This window comes from Echiichthys vipera, assembly GCF_963691815.1.
Source record: "Echiichthys vipera genome assembly, chromosome: 3".
Lineage (NCBI taxonomy): Eukaryota > Metazoa > Chordata > Actinopteri > Perciformes > Trachinidae > Echiichthys > Echiichthys vipera.
In genome coordinates this window covers 9,029,317-9,054,888 of record NC_139828.1, presented here as the reverse complement: position 1 = coordinate 9,054,888, position 25,572 = coordinate 9,029,317, and the positions used below count along the sequence as shown (strand labels likewise).

Sequence of the window (25,572 nt, the reverse complement as noted above, 5' to 3'; positions counted from 1 at the left end):
ACTCCACATACTGAGGCAGGTTGTGTCACTTCCACCCAGGGGATCCAGAAGAACTAAGCCAAACCACCATATTTATTTATTTTTTATTTTATATATATTTTGTTATGTTTCTAACTAAATGGCTTTGATGCCTTAACCAGTAACGGTAATGTTGGTGCCTGAACTTAACCGTCACCCTTTGTTTCATAAACCTAACCATCCCAAATCCTTTCCCGTCATATTTCATAATATATACAAATTTATGAACATTACTTTTTGTACGTCATCATACGAACCTGTTGATGAAAATACGTTGGTGTGTGAGCATGTATGGGGAGCTGCACAACAAAATTGATCCTCATGAGAAGCCTATTAGCTTGTATTGCACCTGTAGCCACGGCCGTGCAGCAGCCCGGAGGGACGGTTGATTTCCCCATGCTGCATGCTCAACTGTGATCACGACCTGCTTAATAAGTCTGTTTACACTTACACTTAACATAAGGTAGAATTACACTTTAATGGCCCCTGTGAGCGAATGCGGACACTGCGGTAGAAAAGAGCGGGCGTATACACAGCAGAGATAAAGAAAAACAATAAAACAATTCAATTATGATATAGAAGTTGTTGGTCATAAAATCATTAAAACGCAAATACCATTACATGCATGAATTACAATTCATGGATGAACGCATGACAATCACAACGTGTACAAAATCTGAGCAATACTACTACTACTCTGGATGTTGTAACTCCCTTGTATGCAGAAAATATGGCAACATGCTGTAGTTTATAATATAGTTGAACAAAAACACCTGTTAAATATGATGCAGTCTAATGCAACAACCTTGCAACGGATACAGTCAAAGTAAAGTAGCACACAAACGTGCTAAATTTAGCCTGTAATGTCAGCCAAAGAAACACTCGCACACGCTGTGTTATAGTCTGCAGCTGTGAAACATCCCTTTATCTATTGAATTTAAATATCAGAAGGGTTTCTATTTCTCTAACATTCGAAGACTGAACTGAAATAACCAAAAACCCCCCGCCCCCTCCCTCTCAATTCGCTTTATCTCCACCTTTCCAGCATGATCTGCTGCGATGAAAAGCGTGATTAAAATAACTGAAAGTGAAGTGCAGTCAGCATGTTTCCAACCTCCCATTGTACACTGCCAGTGGAAGCTCCATGTTTTAAAGCAAAAAAACGGAGAGATTATAAGAGCATATAAACACAGTATTGTTTTCCTGGAGGACGGTATACTGGTACATTTATGAGGAGGTCAAGGAGGTTAGGTTTTCAGCTTGGTTTGTCTGTTTGTTTGGTTGTTTGGTTGATTTTTTCTTTTGTCTGTTTGTCAGCAGGATTATGGAAAAACCGCCAGCCCAATTTTCATGAAACTTGGTGGAAGTGTGTAGCGTGGGCCATGGAGGAACACATCACATTTTGGAGTGGATCCGAAACATGGGGCAGATACACTGATGATTTTTCCCTTTCGTTCACATTGTGAGATAAGGCATTTGTGCTGCATTCATGTAATGTCAGAATAACGGTTCCCGACTGAGAAAATCCCCACTGCATCACCGCCGTGAGACAGGGAATGCTTCGGCAGAGGTCTGCGCTTTCCGAGTGACCTTCTCCTTTTATTATTGGTTGCTTATTCTTATCTCAGACTGTTGACTGTTGAGTGACTGTACAAAATGTTTCATTTTCGTCAGCACCAGGGCTGCATCCGAAGAAGTGATGGTACAGGCTGGCTGTTGCTTCCTGTTCCAGATTTACTGTTATGTAATTAATTACGCTATCCTCACTAGTAGAAGGCCTTGGTGTGATGGGGACAGTGCTGGTCTATTAAAGAGCAGGTAATAATTAGTCAGATTCCAGCCTTGGAGAGGGTAGAGAGAATGAAAACTGTTTCCATTAGGTCTACAGCCCTCTTCTTTATCCCACTCTGCCTCTCCTCTCCTCCATTATCTGTCCACCTCCCGCTCTATCCAATACTCAACCGACGTTAATGATACTTTAGTCCTTTGAAACACAAATGTTTGTCACATTAAATAACATGTTGATGGACTAGGAAATTACTCTTTTTATGTCTATTTCTGTCCTCTTTACAATACTAATCTGTACATAGCCATTGTTGAGTAGTCAACCAACGCCTCAGTACTAACATCTCATTGGAAAACTGTACAAACAAAAATAATTACATATATATGTAGCTACAATGAACCTGCTATTTATCAAAATCCAATATGTTGCCTTTTAACCACAAATCTATGGGACTACCTCGAGTGAGCATAAAAGCTTTTTTGTCATTTTCATCCGGCTTTTGTCATTCAATGCTTTAAAATGTGCACGAAAATGTGAATGGAAATGCATCTATAGTGTTGCTGAATGATGATTCACTTGACCACAGCAAATCAAACAGGTCTAACTTTTTAAAAGGGCTGACTATTTAGCTAAGTGTGAAATAGTTATATAATAATAGTAATAGAGAGTGTGACTGTTGCTGTGTTGTGTGAACTATTCATTGAAATTGAAAGCAGCAAGCAGACAGGTGGCTTGGGCCGTGAGTGTATTTATGGTTAATCAAATTGCATCAAAATGCTGAAAAAACACACATACACCAAAAAATTGGATCTGACATACAACCATGATATATACCAACATAAGCTAGTTGACCAGCTTCACATTCTGTTGTACAAAGGTGCAGCAAGAGACCCTGAAATATTGACTCTGCTATTTCCTGTCTCCTTTCATTCACCTATGCTTTCTCACCGCTGCTCTGTCCTTTGATCTCCAACATTTTTTTGACCTGGCCTCGTAGTTCACCTGAGTTTACCCTTTTCTATTTTCTTTGCCTATCTTCCTTTGCCTCTCTCCATCACAGAGGCTCTGATGAAGGTTCGCACTTCACCGAATCAGAGTGATGTCAGACGAAGAGGTAACAGCAAGAGATACAGAGAGCAAAAGAAACAGCGACTGAGCGTGTACACGGAAGATGACTCACCATGGTTGATTTAATCTGTTTTCAACCTGAGGAATGTCTTCAGAGGGAAACTGCAGAAGGTAAATGTAGCTCTATCCCACCAGAAGCAGATAGGTGAGGCTGTGGACTGTTTATTTCTCATCTTAAGACTCACTTTGTACCCTGAAGGTTATGTCATTATAGCCACTCCAGCTAAATGGTTCTGGTCATAATTTCCACATTATGCTGATGGAGAGCCACGCATATGTTTCATACAGCTTGTATTATGCTGCTGACTGATGGCTTCCCTGCAATTAAAACAAGATTATCAGTGGGCTTTACCAGGTGTGTACATCTAATTGAACACGTGTCATCTCAGGACACCTTTTATCATCAGTCAGGCCTCCCGGGGTGTGTCTCCAGGAGGTCCTGCAGCCTCCAAATAACAGACGATGTAAAGGGGGGAATCAAAGGGGGAGGGCAACAGAGAAAAGCAGCGTGGTTCAGATCCACTTCGCTTATAGTTGAGATCTTTGTTGGTAAAACAAGAATACAATTGAAAAGGCATCAAATAATATTAAATGACATGCATTATTTTTATAAATGCCTTAACTCGGGCTAAAAAAAACAAGAATCAGGTTGTTACACAAACATATCTTAAATGAAAATTTGATGCCCTACAGTATGACATTATGTCTGAATGTGTTAGTGTGTAGGTGGGTATGTAAGTGTTTCTGTCCTTGCCCAGAGTGTCTGTGTATATAGTACATGCAGTGTGGATCATGCAGCATAACCATTTTCAAGCTGAAGTTACTACAGCGCTGGAATAAATGGTATAATTACGGTGTCCGGCTGCATTCACACTCATATTTGTAGATTGCTTGAAGCATAAAGATATGTATTATGTTTCCCTCTGCAGAATTCGATGATGGGCAGGAGCATCAGGTGCCACAGTAATGGGAGTGTCTCATAAACAGCCTCAGCTGGCAGATAGGAGCTGGCCTTCAGCCTCCATATGGTCCCAGTCTAACTGCCCAGCGTGAGCCTCTGCATGCTGCTCAATTCTTATCAAATCAGAGCGCCATGATTCACTTTGTTTCAAGTCTCCTTTGGCAATAATTTAGGAGTGGGGTGTGTGTGTGTGTGTGTGTGTGTGTGTGTGTGTGTGTGTGTGTGTGTGTGTGTGTGTGTGTGTGTGTGTGTGTGTGTGTGTGTGTGTGTGTGTGTGTGTGTGTGTGTGTGTGTGTGTGTGTGTGTGTGTGTGTGTGTGTTAGTGAGAGACAGAGAGAGTAACGACTGTCTCCAGTAGCATCGTTCTTTCAAACAGGCTTAATCAGTTTAGCCGTCTGCTCATGTTCCTCATATCCGGTACAGCGAGACAGGCATTCTTTAGATAATCCCGATCAGCGGCTCCTGCATTTTGCTCTCATAACTCATTTTGTCCTCCAGCGACTACGCACCTGTGGACATATAAAGTGTGAACATATTTAGCTAAAGCCACAGGTGTCAGCGAGCTCATTTTCTGCATTTTTTCTCGTGAGATAAAAATGTCAATGAGTCATGTCTACTGATTACTAATTTTAAAGATGCCATGTGATTGCAAAAGCAGAGGGACTTTTATCTAGATGGATGAGCCCACACACACAAATGCACAAGACAAACATGAGAGGGGACACCCACGTGCAACAAAGGTTACATCATCCCCATGCCCTACAGAGTCGTCTTTAATCCGTTCACCCAGTTCCCATATCCATTTATAACCTCTGCTTTAAACTAGCTTCTTCAGTTTGAGGCCAGGGGCCACCGGTATCACGAAATGCGGGGCATGGGTTGTCACATCCGATCCGTTGCGTCTTGTCCTCCAGGTACAGGAGGCCGAGCACAATGGCTAATGCAATTTATAAGGCCGCCGGCCAGGACACGACAAACTGATGACCTATGTGTGCTACAAAGTGACCTCAGGTTTAATGACAACAATGCTTCAGTTCCTTTGAGCTTTAGGAAAAACAGCTTGTCTTTAGAAAGAGATTTGACCTGGCTATGGTAATATTTGAATCCGTCTGTCTGATCCGTATCATATCTGAGACTGATTGCATGCGCACACAGCATCAACAAATGTCAACATCTGTCTCCAGTGACCACTCGCGATATGAGTTTCATTCTCTGCAGCCAGCAGATGATGGTTCAACTGAAAGGTGACCTAATTTTCTTCCCTACTGTGCCCCTCATTGACAGCCTCGGTGCCATAGCAACAACGCCCCCAGAATAACGTGACCGCCCATAAAGAGCATGCAAGATAAAAGAGTTCAGTATGCCCCTTCATATCCATACAGTAACTGACCCAAAATAAGTCAAAGTTTGTTTGCTCAATAAGTCAAATTTTAATTTAGTTGTATGGACTTTCCCCCTGTTTATGTAATTATTGATTGATCTGAGATGAATTGACTAACCTCCCTTTGTTCTGTTGTGTTTTCTCCTTTTAATACAAGATAATGTCCATTTTCCGTAGCAGCCGTTGTCACTGCTAGTTCCAGTATTGTCTCATGGAGACAGTGGACTAACCTGACATGTCCATCTGAAAAGTCATTATTTGACAGTGTCTGGAAAAGGGCACTTTCAAAAAAATACCTGGCAGGTGATTGGATGAAACATCTGTCTACCAAACTCTTGCCGAAAAAACCTTTCATTGCCGTTCCTTGCTCTTCTTTTAATGAAGAAATACTGTTTTGATATAACTGATGCTATTGCAGCATCTACGCTAACTGACATTGTTGTTTTGAACAGTCACACACACTTTACCCCGTGATCTTGAGGTCAAGCAATCCTTTTGTTATCTTGTGATACTGAGAGAATCCTCAGCGGCGAAGATTCAATCCCTCACTGGCTTCCCACTCACGAAAAATGTGATTTTTGCACCTAAAAAGCTTAGCTTTTACATAAAACTCAAAACATGTTGGAACTGAATTGCCCATATTACACCTGCTGCATTTTATCCTTGGAGCATGAATGCTGGATTTGCAAACAGAAGCCTTAACTGTTCACCTGTATAATACAGTATATCATACAGTTAACACGTAGAGCCAGTCTTCCGGATGAGACTGTGTAGCTGAGCGGCGTCGTGATGTGGATGAATCAGACCTCAATAGGCAGCAATCATCACGAGTGCTGGCTGTTGTGACAAACAAACAACTTGAGGACAGTCTTGAATGATAGCAGAGAAAAAAATGCCATGTGTAAAATCCCAATCATAACTGGATGCTCAAAACATTTATAATAACGGTGGAACAATGGGTCTCATATTTGTGGAACACGGAGTGATGCAGCAAAAAACTGCTAGTGTTGAAAAAACCCTTTATCGACCTGTGGGGCTGTAATAGAAGTGAAAAATAAGAAAATCAGCTGCAAGAGAGAGGGTCGAAACTATTATGGCAACATAACGGAAATAAGTGAAAGATAGATGGGGAAAGTGGAGAGGCAGCAGACAAGGAACAGAGGAGAAAGTGGCATGGCATAATTAGAACTGCCGCCACAGGCAATGCTGAGATACAAAGGAACAAGTCAGACTAATAAATCCCTGCCATGAAGGGGACACTCTTCAGACAGCCCTCTCTGCTGTATGTGGCTCAATAAATGCTTCTCTCCCACGCTGTAAACTCAGACCACAATGCTTTACAGTGGCAGCACAAGACAGCATTTAATCAGTGTCAGCGATCTATCATTACCTGGCTTTGATGCTGACTTGGAACTAGGGCTGTACTGAAACCAGATGGAAGTAAATAACGTGTTGTTTTGCTGTATTTCAGGTCAGTCGACAGTCCCATGGGGCCTCTGTCTGCAGCTTCTACACCCGTTTGGCTCCAGATGTCACAGTTGGTTAGTTACGGGACACAGTGTAACAGAGTTGTGGGGAGAATGTATCAGGAAATGTGGAGGAGGAAGGCATTATTACACGGGCACATTACAAACACATACGTATTTACATACATATTGCTACAGCTACAGAACAGATATGAAGATTACTGTTGTGTACTGTTTTCAATGACAGCTTGTGCACAAACGTAATCGTGACCAAACTGCCTTATTACAAAAAGATCTAATCCTGTCATACCTTCACATTAAAAAGAAGATGAATGATTGATACTGCAATTTCCAATTGTAACATCTAAAATCCGGAGATCAGGCCTAAACACTGGCTTCTCTGGGGAATAATATTTAATGGATTGTATCATCGTTTAAACAGAAACCCTTGCAATTTAATGGAATTGCATTTCAGGGATTTGCCTTTCTGTTCAATTCCTATCAGTCACTGCACAAGAGGGAGTTACTCGTTACAGGAATCAGTTAGCAGTTAGAGGGGATGCATTGTGTGTGTGTGTGTGTGTGTGTGTGTGTGTGTGTGTGTGTGTGTGTGTGTGTGTGTGTGTGTGTGTGTGTGTGTGTGTGTGTGTGTGTGTGTGTGTGTGTGTGTGTTTGTCCGGTGTGTGTGTGTGTGTGTGTGTGTGTGTGTGTGTGTGTGTGTGTGTGTGTGTGTGTGTGTGTGTGTGTGTGTGTGTGTGCGTGTGTGTGTGTGTGTGTGTGCGTGTGTGTGTGTGTGTGTGTGTTCGTGTGTGTGTGTATCTGTGTGTCTGTGTATAAGTGATCACATTACTATTGTTACATGAAAGGTGTGTTTGTCCGGTGTGTGTGTGTGTGTGTGTGTGTGTGTGTGAGTGAGTGTGTGTGTGTGTGTGTGTGTGTGTGTTCGTGTGGGTGTGTGTGTCTGTGTGTCTGTGTGTCTGTGTATAAGTGATCACATTACTATTGTTACATGAAAGGGGTGCTTGTCCTGAGGTATAGTGGGATCATGAGATTTGTTGTCTTCATCGATGAAGACGCTACTCAGGCAGAAATAATGTTCACAGACGAGTTAATGTATGACAGTTGTAAAGTATTCACGTTTATCCATGTTATTCATTTTCATTTAGATGAAATAGCCGCAATAATGTTATCTTACGTAACATTTATTTCTTAACTTGAGTCGACCTTATACAGCTACTGTAGCTAACGTTATGTGGCACTGCAATCATGGGTTAAGCCAGCCTGTTATCCACTGTCAAAACAAGAAATTACTTTCTGAGCGTGATGAACATTACAGTACACATTAGCTTGGTGACCGCAATTAGACACTGGTCATAGTAGCACACAAGAAGTGAGTACTAAAAACTTTGCTCGAATACTGACGTTCAAATAACTTTTTCTCATCTCTACAGTGTTTTAGCATGTTTTGGCTAACACTAGCAGGCAACAGCCAGATGTTTTTGGCAAAAAACAAAATAATTCTCTGAGGTGGCAAATCAGATTTCTTCAGAAAGAACCCATGAGAGCCATGCGAGGATGAACTAGAATATTGTGAGCAGCAAGGGAGAGATGTTCAGGCCTGCAGGCTCCAAATAAGTTGTTTACATCTACTGAATTTACAATGTTGTTTTGTACTGAGGTGTGCACAAGGGCTGAGGCTGAGATGTTATGAACCTGCAGGGCATGTCTGATATCCCTCCCTCTCTACAACTTCCATCCATCATCTTGTCGCTAACGGGGTCACGGCAGTCTATCACACGGCACATAGAGGCACACAGAGACGGACAACCATTCACACTCACACCTACGGGCAATTTGGAGTAATCAATCGACCCCACATCTGCATGCTTTCGGACTGTAGGAGGAAGCTAGAGAACCAGGGGAGAACCCGCACAGACACGGGGAGAACATGCAAACTCCACACACCAGGAACCCTCTTGCTTTGAGGCAACAGTGCTAACCACTGCACTACCGTGCCGCCCGCTCTACAACTTATCCGCTGCTATTCTGTCCCTACTCCCTCATCGGGGCTTCTGGGCAGGTTCAGCTGTCAAGCGAAGGATGCACAAAAGGGCCCTCCAAGATGTCTGCATGTCAAGCACGATCAAAAAATCATACAATAACATCTAAATAAATACAAACTTTGCAGGGTAATTGCATTCATTTTTTTACATAACATATCCCCATTCCAGCAGGAGAGCACAAGGCCGCCTCTCAGTTCTCTTCTGGATACAAAAGACTAATCTCCTTTCTGCTCTGTTTTGTAGCATTGCCAATAAAAGGCAAGGCAGAAGACTCCCCAGGCAAGGACAAAAGAGAAATGGCTGCCTGTGCTGCTGCTGTAAACTCCCCAAGGCTTTCTTTGAACTTCCTTCGCATAAATTCCTTACTCTCTTTCTACCTTATCATCCTGCGAGAGTGCGCGTGTATTGCCATTTGTGAATGTGGGAACCAATCCCGTCTTTTCTGACTCATTTCTCTTTCACTAGGCAAAGTAGAGGGCAAAATGGAGACTGTATCATAAAGAAAAAGTAAGCAGGTCAACTGAAAGGCAATTAAATACAGAACACATGCTGCACAAACAGCACTGCCACTGTCTCTTAGTGTCACCCACTAGGTTTTGTTTAGGAACTATATCGCCACACCTGCACACCTACATACACACACACACACATACACACACATACACACACACACACACACACACACACACACACACACACACACACACACACGCAGGCTGTGTATAATTGCTAATCACAGCAGTGAAGGGCGAACTATGAGAGTGACCAGAGAGCCATCACCTCGAAACTGGCATTCGGCCGACCTTTCGTTGCTACGCTGGCATGTGACATGTGTGCGTGGGTGCATATGCGGGTGTGTTTACGCTGCTTGGGTGGCAGGTGGCGAGGAGAAATGTGTGAGAGATGCAAGGAGACCAAGGCTGATGGCAGAGATGATGAAGAGAGTATTCTCTAGAGACGCTTTGAATAAAAACAACGATAATGAGAGAGTTGAAAATAAGGCGAAGTGGAGCGAGAGGTGAATACAGTGAGTTGCTTCTAATAAGAGCAGAGCTGCCAGGTGTTACAATAAACCTGGACAAAACAAGAGCGACTACACTCCAAAACTAGATGGTGAGGGCTGATGTGAGCCAATTATTCGAAGATGAAACTGTTCTTGCAGTCAAGTGCCGTTTTACACAAGCAATTAGCCAGCCCCTGTGGCATAGTGTTGTCATATTGACATACACTCTTGTTACACATGTAACAACCTTATGACTTCAGAAATAGATACTGAATTCAAACTGCTGCTCAAACTTTCTCTCTGAGAAAGAGTTTGTGTGTTATAGGTCGATGTGTGCGGCAGGAACCTCCGGCTACCGACGCCTTTTTCACCGACAGGCTAAGCTGTAATGTATGCATATGTGGCATTTCCCATACATTAGGAACAGAATGTCACACAAGCTGCGCAGCCCGGGGAGCCTGGCAGGGGGTAGTATATGAGGATTGTTGGATTTGTGTGTGTGTATGTGTGTTTGCATAGTCAATTTTCCTCACCTCCATCTAACACGATTAGGGGGTGAAAGAGCAACAACAGCAGGAAGAGAAAAACGTACAGCTGTGTGAGCCGCACGCCACAGAGGTGTGATGTGGAGGAGGAGCCGTCACGCAAAACCTGCTTCTGTCAAGGCTGCCTACACAAACATGTTCATCAACTCAGTTTTACTCCTCCGGTACAGTCAACTGGCATCTAATAGAAGGACGTTTAGTAATTAGTTTGTATTCATAGATTGACATTCATGTCACTACCGCATAATTAAAATAAGACTTAAAGGTCCCATATTGTAAAAAGGGAGATTTCCGTCTTTTATTTGATTATAAAGCAGATCAAGGTGCTATATAAAAACTGTGAAAGTGTCAAAACAAAGTCCACAGAAAAATGCTCACTGCCCGTTTTTTTTAGAAACTGTGCTTTAAATGAGCCGTCGGGATTTCTGTACTGTTGTGATGTCACAACTATACTATATATGATGTTAAAACCCCCAGGCTGCAATGATGGTGCAGAGACACAGAGAGTACAGATGCAGAAGACTGGGAAACGTTGACCAATCAGATCAGACTGGGCTTTTTTAGAAGGGGGTCTTAAAGAGACAGGCGCTAATATGGAGCATTTCAGTCAGAGAGTGAATACAGGTACCGTATTTTCCACACTATAAGGCGGAACCTAAAAACCTTCAAATTTCTCAAAACCCGACAGTGCGCCTTATAATCCGGTGCGCCTTAAATATGGACAAATATTGAGCCACAACATGTCTCGCAACTACGGTAAGCAGCCGCCGACTCTATTTTCCCCCGTAGTAGAAGTAACGCGCGGTGCATGTTGAGATATATGACTGTGCGAAGCGTGCCGTTTCATTTCCATTTGTGTGTTTGTGTAAAGACTCCAAAATGGCTCCTATTAAGAGACACGCTTACAACGCAGAGTTTAAACTCAAGGCCATTAGTCACGCAGTAGAACAGGCGAATAGAGCAGCAGCCAGAGAGTTTAACATGAACCAATCAATGGTGCGGAAGTGGAGGAAGCAACAAGATGACCTCCCCGACTGCTTTGTTGACATTCCCTTTAGCTCAACTCCATCTGATGGATGCAGAACGTAACCCCAGCCTCGACTGTAACGTCTATTCTATGCGCCTTATAATGCGCTGCGCCTTGTATATGAAAAAAGTTTCAAAATAAGCCATTCATTGAAAGTGCGCCTTATAATGTGGTGCGCCTTATAGTGCGGAAAATACGGTATATTCAGACAGACAGGATGAGAAAAAGAATGCGTTTTTTGAACATTAAAGCAGGTAAACATGCTCTAGTCAAAACCCAAAATACAAGTATGAATCTGAAAATGAGCAGAATATGGGACTGTTTGTAAATTTGCATGTACATATTAGTAGAGCCACCACAGTGAACATCATTACTGCTGTTAAGTTATAATATCATCAGTAGAACGCATTACGGCCTAATCTTTTTATACCTTAATTTCAGGTTGCATCATAGTACTTAAATAGGCTAAATATCAGAACCTTTATCTCCTGCCAACGGTCACTACTGGTCAAGGCAATTTTGCAAAGCCTAAAGTCACCGACCCTCTCAGTGATATCATAACAACACTATTTGTAATATTCTTAATGCATAACTAAATGTATGATCATTATTAAATCTCCTCGACGATGGCTAATCTCATTAGCTCTGCCTTGAGTGTGTCATGGAGGACAATTAAATTGACAGAGGAACCTTATTTAACCGTTGCGGCTTCTTTTGTCCCTCTCATTCCACTCATATCCATTCTTCCATATATTCATTCATCTACACTTTTTAGCCAATGCATCTTTGGTTATACTGTATGATAACCTTTTACAATACCAGGAGTGTTTACTAGTATTTGTTATGGTAGTGGCTAGAACTAGTGCATAAAGTGAATGGTTGTATAATCAGCAGAAGTAATTAGCCTTTACATCCCTGTTGGTAGGTATGATGAGTGGCTTGGCATCACATCCTGATGGTAGTGTTTTTAAGATTTCCCTTGGTTGAGGATGAACACAGCACGTACTGTGATTAGATTTGAGTGAGTGTTGGCCATTTGGAAGTGTGCTAGAGTGCTGCATTTGATTTTAAGTCGCAGCCCTGTGTTGCGGGGGTGTCACAGCAGGGATGAGTGGCTCTGCTCTCTTTGGGTCACTGAAAAGATGGTTAGAGGAAAGACTCATTTTGTAACTCCAGTTCTCTGAGTAAAAGGCAGAGACCTTGAACGTTAAGCTCTTCAAATCATCGACTTCGGCTGAAGTATACTCTGGCTTACTGCATGAAGAAGCCAGACTATACCTGTAGTAGTAGGTGCATTTCCATCCACACGTTTGTATGCACATTTGTAATCTACACGCATTTAAACTGGAGTAAAGACGCCTTAATTAAATCAGATTAAATAAATCATCATGCATTAACATACATTTTCTTTTACTGATTTCGGGAGCACCAAATTTGGATGAAAACTTACACATATGTGTAACCTCTATTTGTTTTTTTTCTGTCACATTGTCACCCCTCTTATCCCTACCTAAACATTATAATGCCTAACAATAATGGTTTCTAGGCTGTCTTACATAAAAAGCTTCTTGTGCAGTTGTCTCCAGCGTTGGCAGTTTGGTGCCACCCACTCTATTTGTCTATGGTACTAACTATGGCAGACCTTTGGGCTTTGAATCTGTATAAAAGCTGAAATAAAACGAAAAAACTGCACCATTTCAAGTGCCTTCCTCTCTGTCTGCCTGGTTGTCATTACAGCAATTATCAGATAATTAGATTTTTGGCTGTGAGAACAAGAGAAAGAAGACATAGAAAGACACAAGCTCAGAAAATCCAATAAGCAGATAAGAAAAATTAAGGCCTGTCCATCTTTCAGTGCCTGTGCTTCTTTGATTTTCTATCCCTCTCTTCCTCTTCTCACAAGGGGTTTGATCAGCTGTGTCTGTTTAAAACATTTAGTTGATTGTCCGTTGATTCCTTTGTCTGGCTCTGCAGGTTGCTTTGTTTTTCACTGTATGCCTGTCTCAGCATCACCATTGATCAGCAGTCTCTCAGGTCACCGGGGACAACGTGCATCAAAGCATCCAGGAGGCAAGAATTGCACTGCACTCCCACCGATCCTCTCATTACGAGTGCCGGAAAAAGACTGAAAAACAGATCTTGGCATGGGGAGCTGGGGCCGAGGGGCATTGTCAGTCGTTAGGTGGAGAACAACAGTAAGTGATTGAATGAATACTAACAAAACGACAACTGTACTGTTTTGTGTTTCAGCGTTCCTCGTGTAATCAACAGGTAAGTAAAACTACCCTGATGCTAATTCAATTTGTACAGGATTGGCCTCACTCTCGAAACCCAACTTTAATTCTATTTATATAATCCATCAGTGAATAGGGAAGACGTGGCAAACAACAACAGAGAGCTATAAAAGACAAGACAAGCCATTTACATAATCAGAATTCAGCAACAGCGTCCCTCCGATGGGAAACAAAACAAAAACGCAATCAGGACTTAGCAGAGGAAGTCAGTGAACCCAATAATTGAAAATTGGGAAAGCCTTTCTGGCTGCAAAACGACACTCAAATGCTGACTAGCACACACATGAAGACACAAATACCTGAGGCCGAACACATAATGTGGCTTACTAAACAGACACGAGAACATAGAACGGTCTGCTTCATGCTTTCACAGACAGACTGAATTGCAGAATTGTGTGATGAAAATATTTTCAGTAAATCCTTCAGATTTAACTTGAGTGCCGCATTCCTGCAAATGTGACTAACGCATCACCTGCATGTCTCACAGCCACACAACATCTCTCGCTAGGGTGTAGCTGAGGCTGGTTTCTATAGCAACTGGAACAAAGCTGACGTGAGTGACAAGTGTTAATAGCTGACAGAAAAGTGAGTCACCAACACCACCCTTCATGGCAGTTTTATGCTTCGCACCCACCCTATTTTCTGTCCTCTCTTTTCTCCCTCTTCTCCTCTCTCTTCATTCTCCCTCTCTCCCTCCCCCCACATTGATTTTCCAGTGGAAACGACATAAGATGAGTTGCTAGTGGGCATCGCTCCCATTCTGTCACCATGAGAACACTTTCTGCTCTAATCACGTCCCTCAGAATAGTACTGACCCCTGTCAACAAGTCGCCCACGCGCCGATCCACTGAAGATGTAGACATTAAAAGAGTTAGTTTTAGTTTAGTTTAGTTTAGAAGATACCGTATCTGTCATTTGAGAAAATGTGTGTATTATTAAAGAGTGACTATTTTGATGATCAATCAATCTATTTGAGCAATTTCTTTAAGAAAAATAAAGTCCAAACTCAAAGATTTCAGCTTCTTAAATGTGAATATTTATATATTTTTCTTGACAGTAAACTGAATATCAGAATCAGAAAACCTTTAATATCCCTCAGACGGGGAAATTCGTTTGTCACAGCAGCAACAGAATATTACAAGCAGGAACATGTTACGAAATAAGATAAAATAAGATAAAAGATTTTTAAAAAATAGCAAAAATAAGCAATAAAGTTAAATTTAAAAAGGGAAAAAATAGAAATAGACATATGTACATATTCACATGATATAGTGCAGTTGTTCTTGTTTTGTTTGTTTGTAATAATATAGTAGTGAGTAAATAAATATGAGTAAATAAGTCCAAATAGTGCAAAAACAGAAGTGACCTGAGTACAGGCATATTGCACAGTGCAGGGTACAGGATGAGGTCAATAGTCTGTTGGGAGCAGTGCTGATTGTAAAGTCTGACAGCAGCAGGAAGGAAGGACATCTTACAACAAGACCAAACAACTAATCGATTAATTGAGAGAATAATTGACAGATTATTCACCGGTGAAATAATTGTTAGCTGCAGCCCTACGGGAATGTCCGGTAAGGAAAATAGACTTTGAAAAAACTGTCTGTTTCCATGACGCTGTGTGGTGACGGACCGGTGGAAAACATTGGCTCAAGATAGACGGAGACTTATTCTTCTGTAACTCTTAATATAAAGTCCACTCGTGATTTGTTCCGAGCACTCGAGAGATTGTCGCCGGGAGAATGATAAGCTGTGGTTATCTCACTCTTTCTGATTGACTATTCTATCAGAGCTCTCTTGACAAGATTCGATGGATTACTCCTAAAGCCACTCAAAGACAAATGGCACGTGCACACAGCCTTGACAGGGTTTGAGGAAAAAACAGACGATTATAATAATCAATTCCTCACATCAGTGCACACTTGAAATCAATAATGCAAAACAAGACTGGGCTCATGCTGGATATAGGGCACCAGTGACTCTTTCAGAGAAAATGACAACAAAGATTATTTCTTCTCGAGCTACACAATACATCATCAATTCTTTATTAAATCTGGTAGTTTTTTTAACATGTAGTCTATTGGAGATTGTGATTGGGTCTGAATGTCTGGAGGGTTTGATGAAATGAAAGTGGTTCAAGTGCTCTTGTTGAGATCTGACCATTATTGTTATAATGGGAACAGAAGAGCAAAGGTGACAGTTGAGCCATACACAATTCCTATCGTTTTAAAGCCCTACCACCTAAACCATCCGCACATACACTCACCCATAATACATCATATTTGTCTTCACCCTGTCATGCCTGTCAGCTTTCCAGATATCCCAAAAAAAGCTCACACACGATGATAATCCATCCTGTCTACACACTGTGTCAATGTCATCTGTGTGCGTACACACAGACACACACATCCATCGCACACATGCACTAAAGCTCACACATTTACACATGACTCTGATCCTTTTCTGGGGAGTCTGTCGAAAGCTGTCCTGATGTATATGTAATGTAATGAATAATGACCAGTTTAAAATGAATGATGAATTCTTCCAAAAACGTTGATTTCTGATATAAGTAATATTTTAATCAAACACACTTTAAGGAGCAGCACGCTACTAGAAAACTTTGCTTTTAACACATGGATCTTATTTTCATATTTATGACCATCATTTTTATTGTTTTTCATATGTATTCACCCATCACTGTCACTGCTGTGCAGCACACAACATCAGTGGCAGGAAACAAGAGAAGCTTGGCAGGTTGACAACCATTCAGCCAATCCAACAAAACTGTGTGAGTAAGAGCAACATGTGAAGATGGAAGCGAAAATTACTTCTAAAAAATGAGATGGATGTTTGTCGCATCGTGGACGAATCCTTTAATGTTCAACTTTTTGTCATTTGTTGTGAAATTGCACTTGGTTTAGTGATGTTTATGTGAATCACAGAAGAAAGTCAAGACAAAATCGAGTCGAAAAATAGACGTTAAATGGAAAAAACACAATATAATAAGCAGAGGAACCATATGTATTACCTGCAATATCATCAAAAGTACTCAAATATGTAAAAAGATTCCATTTAAGCAGCACAATAGTTTAATTAACAGGAGTTAATTGAGGCCCACTGTGGACCTGTCAAATGAAGTAATGGTCTGTCTCTAATAATATGCTGGTGCTCTGAGTCAAATGAATGCCCCTGTCATTACTGGAAGTTTTGAGTAGGTTTATTCTGTAGGAAATGCAAAGGGGTCTGCCAGTAGAAATTAAAAACCACTTTCCACATGTAGAACAATGGACCGATCACACATTGTAGTCACACTATAAGAGCGTCTCGTGACATCTCAAATTCCAAGGAAGCGAGAGAGTTCAAGTTCTTAAAGTATGCATGTGGCAGCGTTGACACTACATACGCTATATATACTATATGTCTTTTTTGTGTTAGGCTCATTTTTCAAAAATGATGCAGTGGGTGCAGTTAGGCCATAGATTGTATGTAGTGATGGACAATGCATCTCCGCTTTTGCCACTTCACAAAAGTGAAGCCCAAATATCCCTGATACAGATGCCGCCATGTTGTCCTTTTGGGCCAGAGTCTGTGCAGTATAGTGATCGGGCGATAGAGGTATGTCATCGAAGTAACGTCCATACTCCCGCCTGACCAATCCCAATAGCTGAGTCGATCGAGGCTTTTAGTCATGATATTTCACACCAAACACTTGAACAAACATCAATGTGATGAAAACTAGCCAAAATGACAAAAACTCTCTTTGGGAAAAAAATATTTGTGGTGTATTTTGACTTTTTAGTTTGGCCATTGTCCCATCCACTAACATAGAGGGGGCATGACTTATGACCTTTACTGCAGCCTGCGACCAGGGGGCGATCCAGATGATTTGGTTTCATTTTGGGGAAGCTGTCAAGCCGTCCATCTTTATATACAGTCTATGCGTTAGGCACAGGCCTAGGGGTGACGTTATCCTTATCGACTCATTGCAGTTTGTTCGTAGTGAAGCCATAAACCAGGGTTTTGACCTTTGAATTGAAATTCCTGTTCCTGCCTTCCAGGTTACCTTATCTTTCAGCACTCCTCGCCTATGAGTGAGTCTTTGATGAGAATGTAGCAGTGAGGGGACCTGGAGGCATTTAAACGAGACGCTCACTTGAATACATTCAGCTGCCACCAAAGATCAATCTTACACACGTTAATCATTGTAGTAAAGACAGTAGAAGATGGATTCCACTGAGCAGCCCTCCACTGTAACTACCTCCATCTTTGTGTGTGTGTGCATAAAACAGTAGTAGCAGCCTGGCGTCTTTCACTAGACACACAGACACACACACACACACAAAATATCTACACAGTGTACAAGTGACATAAATGAGGTCACATAATTGACATATTCTGACCCTGTTACATCTTGCAAATTTAAAGCACAATGATGGGCGCTTACCTCTTCAAAGGAGGAATCATAAGTGGTCTCTCTCACTCTCTACTGTTGTCTCTTTCATTTGCCCGAATGTACACACACACACACACACAGACAACTTATTGTAAACAGCTTGTCAGAGCAAACCCTGAGTGAAGATAAGCGAATCAAACTCACCGGCGTCATTTCACTCTGCAGTAAGTGTTTGACCTTTTCACTCTGCTCTTCCTCAAACCGACTTGTGTTAAAGCAAGTTTAGTTTTTTTCTCTGAATCTGTCACCTTGGGGAGAATATTGTTTTCTCCACTAATATCCACTGAAATCCTTTAAATGATCCCAATGTGGACATAATGAAGAGGACACGTATGGATCTTGGGCTCAATTTTTCCACAAATAGCTCTCAGGTGCTCTTTATTCACAAAGGCTGCTGCCTAGAGACTAATTGAACATGAATAATCAGGGAGGTAGAGGAAGAGAAGCCCTGCCCGGAAGAAGCTCGGTGCCCCTGTCTGGAGCCAGGCCCAGATGGAGGGCTCGCCGGAGAGCGCCTGGTGGCCAGGTTTGCCATGGTCCGGCGGAAAAAGTGACGTGGCACCTCACCCCTCTCCATCCTGTGGGCCCAGTAAGGGGGGAAACTCTGACTGTTGTTTGTGCGTATGCACCGAACAGAAGTTCAGAGTATTCAGCCTTCTTGGAGACCCTGGCCCTCATTTATCAAATTTGCATGAAAACGGGCGCAGATCTGAGTGCAGGAGTGGTCGTGGGAAAGGACCCACGTGTGATTTATGAAACATTCGTATCTGACCAAGCTCAGCGTACGAATGAGCGGGCCTTGATAAATGCGGCGGCTGAATTCGATCGTCATTAACATGTTACGCCCTTAAATATTCCTGGTTCTGAGGCCTCGCCCACTGAGGTCAAACACGGAGAGACGAAACATTGGTTAGAAAAGAAACTTTTCCTACACAGAGATCGGCATCCTGACATCCGAGATGGAGCAAAATAAAGATGTGTCAGTCTTAAGAGTGGAATAAAAGGGGCCCATAAAAACACTGTATGGAATCTCAGACCAGACTTGAGATTTGATCGTAGCTCCCGCTCACGTCCAAATTGATAAATGCCGAAGTTTGCGAGGAAATAGTCGTATGCGCGTTTTTCTGCCGTACGTTCGTTTGATAAATGAGGGCCCCTGAATGGAGTCCTGCATGGGGCTCCTGTAGGGGACTCCATAGTTCTGCAGGGAGACTTCAACGCCCACGTGGGCCTTGATGGAGACACCTGGAGAGGCGTGATTGGGAGGAACGGCCTCCACACATAAAACACCTGACTATCTGCTAAACATCAGCATGCTACTTGGGAGTATGTTAGCATGCTGACATTAGTATTTAGCCACAGAGAGCTGCATGGCGGAAGACTCTTAGCCTTGTTATTACTGGGGAAGTGCGGGTTCTGTAAAGCATAAAAATGCCATAATCTAACTCTTACCTCAGGCAAGGTACTCACAGTAACTAAACTACATTAAGGGAATGCATTAAGAGCTATCTGGTTTCTTCTTTAATTCGGTTAGCTCACACTTTAAAGCTATACAATGCTATTTATGAAGCACAGATCAGAAATAACAGACTTACTGTATATACCTTCATTTGAAACCGACCATAAGTCCTCATCCTGCTGCTTCGCCTCCCCCTACCCCCCACGCACTCCTATTTCAAACACAGTAAATGCAGAGCGCTTATAGCTAATCCGACTTTAATGGAAGAGGAGAATTATGTCCAAACACTGCTCTGGTAGCGCATCATCTCTACCCCTCTATTCTCCCTCTCAGCATCGCCACCTTTCTGCCCCAATCATTACATTTGGCTCAGAAATAAATGCCAGAGCTGTCACACAGGCAAATGGAGTTCCCAACATGGGAATTGGTGGCTGGAAGCTGAAAGGAAGGAGACAAGCCAAAAGAATAACAATAAGCCCAATATGTATTGTTGCCATGGTAGAGGAGAGACACACGAAGGCACAGCATGTAAAGTCAGACAGCTTGACACAATGGCATCAGGTTGTTAGACAGATAGACAGACCAGCAAACGGAAAGATGGACAAAAATATCTCAGAGCAGTCCAGCATGTCTCTGTGCGACTGGTCTCAGGTGTGGTGGGCGAAAGTGGAAAGGTGGGCCCAAGAGCCAGAACATTCATCACTGTCAGAGCAGAGAGGAGGTGGAAACAACATCAGAAAGATCCAGAAGGAGAAAAGTGTCTAACTACTCAACCGAGAATTTGTAGGTCAAGTTAAAATGCTTTGATTTAAGCAATGAGACATGTGCTGGCAGATGTTCACTGAGTCACTCCTGGAAGAATATTGCCACTTTCTAAATTCAGAACCACTCTGGCAAAAAAAATCAGGATTTTGCACTAAGATATTTTCAGTTCTCTCCTGCTGGTTGGAGGACAGTGAAGCATAGATACAACAGAACAACTAACGGTGTAGACAAAAAGGACCACTGACCTTTTAGAAATAAAGCCCAGCATTTGCCCTGTGCATTTTAACCCATTTATTCTTTCAGAAGCTATAGGCAGAAACCGGGGACTGTGCCAGATCCAAGAACAAATCATTGGCAGCTCAGGGCAGTGAGGGCTGTCGTGTTTTCAGAATTTCATGTATTAACTTAATAGATTTCCGCTTGCCACTGGCAAATACATTACTTACAACTTGTGCATAATTATATCCGATCATTGAGCAGCTTTATCACAAGGCATCTCCGGGCAAATATTATCTCCTGTGGATGCACGTTTTTTACATAAATCACAGAGCCTACAGTTAGACAGTAATTATCTTCATCTCATTTTTTCACAAAATCCACATCAAGCTTTTCTTTTAACAGGTTGGTATAACAGCTGCATGTCAGCAACCGTTTACTTATCATTTTAGAATTAATTAGAAACGACAGGTCAATTTGAAAAGTGAATAAATTAAAGTATAGGCATGAGCACACATTTGAACATGCCTGCACACATGTACTGTACATACCCTGATGATGATAGCAGCTGAATAATCAGTCACCCTGTACGGGGGCTTAATTGACTGCCAGACAGCACCAATTAAGCTGCAAAGATCTGAGAGGTCTGAGGACTGGGACCAAGCCTCCCGGGTGATAGTTTGGGTAAACTGCCAGCCTCAGCTCCTCAGATGTTGACACACATGGAGAAGAGTGTAAATGCAGCTAGCGCAAAGAGCGTATTACATACATTATCAGGAAGAGTAACAACAGCTCTCAGAATAGATTTAATTTATATGTATGTGCATGCGCTGACTGTCGTGGCAATAATATAGAGACAGTGAAATAGAAGAGTGTTTTAAGAAAAACTAAAATCAGTGTCAATGACCGAAGATATACTGTATGAAACACAGAAGAGATACCTTATAATGCATGAAGATGTCTTTAGGCACCATATGTACGCACATATTGTGAAATCAATCTCAGGCTCGCAGGGGGATTTATACAAACAAATGATCAACAGAAAAGGAATAAACCATCTGTCTCGGCTATATTAAGGGCATTAAGCGCAACATCCTATTTAAAGCGCACTGAAGGTAAATCAGTGATATTTCCTCCTGAGTGACAAAACACCCAATTTATAGTAGATTAACCAGAGACAAAAACAGCAAGGCCACAAATCCTGCAGGCATTCACACTCATCGTGTCATAACACAAAAGAATCCAAAACCATTCCTTGAAAGGGGTTTGTTACATACTGCCTGTGTGTGAGGTTGCATGGGAGTGTGTTTTTGGAGTGTCTATGCTCTTGCACAAGCATTTCGTCAACTGCTGCGCAGACATTAAAGCCTGTATTGGAGATTCACACATTACTGTAGTTAAAAGAGTAATCCACATTGCACTCCTGTTTGAAAACCAGCTGCAGAATCAGAGATTTATTCCGAGTATTATTTTCTCTTGTGAAAACCTGGCATTACCCATAATGCAACTCAACCTCTGACAGTTCAGAGATTTGGATGTTTTATAGCCTTGCTGTGCCACAACCCAGCACTGGAGTAGGGTCTGGCTACCCACATGCACTCTGATGAGGGGGATAAAAACACTTGTTTGCATTTCTTTAAAGCAATCACAGTCGTCTTGAGCGACACTACGCTCTGCACGAAGCGACTGTTCCTCTGTAAAATAGTTGGGAGCGAACTGAAAACTCCGGAAAAAGATATTAAAAGGCGTATGTGGTCTGTGTGGTGAGAATTTTCCTATAAGAAAAGAAAAACATAATTTGACGGTGTGATGATGCTAAAGTGAAATGAAGCCTGGACTCCACAGAGCGTTTGGCAGCTGTATGTCGCTCCTGCAGAAACGTATTAAACCATTATCACAGAAGCTCATGTGAAGTGAAAAGGGTCCGTAATTTACATTGGTATGGTAGTAATGGAGTAGGCTACAGAGGAGCACGGCGGAATCTATGGCATAAGCACGTTTAACTAACTTGGTTGTGATTGGCCAGTGATAAACACACAGCTTGACAGCCATGTGAAAACGGTGTTAGTCTCGACCGTGGCGCTGATTGGCTAACTGTTAGTCCTGACAGGACGCTGATTGGAATGACATGATTGATTTGTGTGATCCTGTGACATCGTGTGAATCCAGCTGCCATACAAGGCAAGAGTATGGGTCACTTTGCATCAACAAGTTATAAATCTGTGATAAAAACCTTCTCATTTATGGAAAAGGGATCCATTTTCTCTCTCATCGTCCTTAAATTAGCAACATACCCACCTATAAAACGTGTTCTTTATCACTGAACCAAGACTCTCTTTGGGTTTGTTTTTTTTGTTTGTCTGTGCAGTTTTTTTTTACAGTGAACATTTTATTTTAGTCGTGGCAGTCGTTGCTTGGGGGCTGGGGGATTAACTCCATGTTCCTATTTGTGATGCATTTTTTGTGTCACAAGTTTCATCATGATGACTGAAGACTGTGTTCTTTGTGCAGCCCAGAAGGACCACAGACCACAAGATTTTGAACCATAAGTGGATCCAAACACAGTAATCAATTTGTCCATGTGCAGTTTGTGTGTGTGTGCGTGTGTGTGTGTGTGTGTGCGCGTGTGTGTGTGTGTGTGTGTGTGTGTGTGTGTGTGTGTGTTGGGAAAATGCTTACCTATATTTTACTACATAAATGTCAGAAAACACCCAATTATGTACCTGTCTCTTTCTTAAATTCTCCTACTTCCTGTCACCCTGAGAACAAAGTAGTGCTGCGAACAGAGACAGCCAGGGGCAACTGCATAACAAACTGATTACATATCATCTCATCCGCAAAGATACTGAATCATAAGATGATTGGCTTGGTCGGTAATATGTGGCCTGATAATGCCAAATTAAGCATGGGCCACCCTAATTCAATAACTTATATTTGGAATTTAATTTAATGCTTCAGTGGAGAGGAAAGAGCTACACAGAAAATTCAAGACTGGCAAAGCAGAGTAGGAGTTGCTGTTTTTTTCCCCTGGCACCACCATCATCATCACCACCATTATCAGTACTGGTATTCAAGTGGCATTTGGCAAGCAACTTAAATAATTGATAACTCTGATTTCTCCCTTAGCTCTATTTCCCACTAAAAGCTTGCTCTGATTCAAACAGATTTCCAGATGAACGTACAGTGTAAGTCTCTTGTGAAGACTTATCTCTTGGGTCTTACAAGAAAATCTGGATGTTCCTTCCCTCTGTTATCTAGTTTTTTCTCACGCTGTGGGTTGATTTGAAAGCAGTTCTGTGTATTGGTGGAACTGTAAAACAAACATACTGGAAGAGCAGAAGAGAAAGAAGAGAGAAAAAGAAGCAAAAACCATGAGAGACGTGCAAAAAAAAAGGAAAAAAAAGGGCAGGTGCCTACCTGAGGTAACGCAGTGGTTCTATGGTTTCAGCTTCTGCCTCAGCTGAGCTGTGGTTCATCTTGTCCATCTGCTTCACCCGGCACGTCTCGGGCAAATATGAGAAAGGATGAGGAGCTGTGGCGCTCCGAGGAAAACACTTCCGTTCCTTCTCTCTGACTCTGATTCAATAAGCACACTGTCTTACCTCTTTGCCTGGGAATAGACTGAGAATGTAAATGGGCTTCCTCCCTCTGTATGTCTCTGTGTGGCTCTGGACTGGTGCAGAATCTGAAGGGTAATTACTGGCTGCTACAGACACACACACACACACACACACTCTCTCTCTCTCTCTCTCTCTGAATATTGCCTCTATATCTCAGCCTCTCCTCTCTGTCTCGTTCCCACTGTGGCCCCGGCTCATTCTCTCATAAAGCCAGCTGGCTCTCTGTGTATCAGCTGCGCTCACCGGGAAAGCCAGCCAATTAAGAATCAGGAGGCACGGTACTTGCAGGCGGATTGGCTCAGGCTGCCTCGATCATAGCAGGGTGCAACCTCCACCCCTCCCGTCCCCTTAAAATCCACACAACCAGCCACATACACACGCGCACACACATAGTCCTTGGTGGAAAAATGATCCCTTGATGTAGAATCTAGAGCGTGCATCAGAGTGAGGAGACACCTTTTCATATGGGGTGGGAGGTAAATGAAGCCCAGAAGCAAAACTGAGATAATAACACTGTAGAATCAGAGTGGGCACACACAGCAGCAGCACTTTGTGGCTCCAGCGCAAATGATGGGAGATATGAACAGAACCACAATGACATCAAAAGGACTTTGATGCATGCAGACTGATCATATAGATTTAGGACAGCTGGGGTAAACACAAAAGGAGAAAAACACCCTCTATCATTAAAATGTTAATGACACACAAAAATGCACACAAATGCACACACAGATGAAGGATATGTACAGTAGGATCACAGGGAGAGACTGCGGCTGGCGAGCAATGAGGCTCATAAGTGGGCCGTGGTGACAAACAACAGCTCACTTTCTTCTGTAAAGCTCTCCCTCTCTTTTTTCTCTCCCTCGCTCCTGACATGAGCTTTCCTTTAAGCTCAGCTAACAGAGCAAAGTCTGTGCTGTTATGTTATAGATTAGGGTGTTTGTTTTTCTACAAACCTGTTATGAAAGTTACATTCCTGTAAGAACTATTGAAGGGAAACACAGGTCCAATGTAAAGTTGGTGTAGTTGTCCACCTAGGGGTTATGCCTTGTTATTGCAGTTTAAAGCAAGAGAGTCATGACTAGAGGGCCAAAAACAATCATTATGACAGAGAAAGGCAATGTACAGAAATGTGTTGTTAGGGACAACAAAATCCAGGCTTGATGGATATGTTGCATCCACCATATCAACAACACATTCCCTTTCCATTAAGAACACCTTCAAGCCTATGTAAAATAATACTCACATGCCTTTTTGTACTTGAAAAGCATTAGTGGTTGATGTAATTGTTTCTCATGTCCAGACTTCCTGTTATGAGATCCTTAAGAAGAGCAATCCAATGCATTCTAAAGGTCAGCTGATTATTAATGGCATAATGCGCACGAGTTAG

At 42.2% G+C, this 25,572-nt stretch overlaps 1 protein-coding gene across 1 annotated transcript in view; it reads right to left on the bottom strand.

Moving 5' to 3' along the window:
- The window catches only part of yjefn3 (YjeF N-terminal domain containing 3), a 41,153-nt gene extending 16,797 nt beyond the window's left edge, over window positions 1–24,356 (bottom strand). The window contains exon 1 of the mRNA XM_083911178.1: window positions 23,980–24,356. Within this exon, the coding sequence (XP_083767304.1) occupies window positions 23,980–24,047 (68 nt within the window). The 5' untranslated portion in view covers window positions 24,048–24,356. The remainder of the gene's footprint in view (window positions 1–23,979) is intronic.
- Between the last annotated feature and the right edge of the window lie 1,216 nt (window positions 24,357–25,572).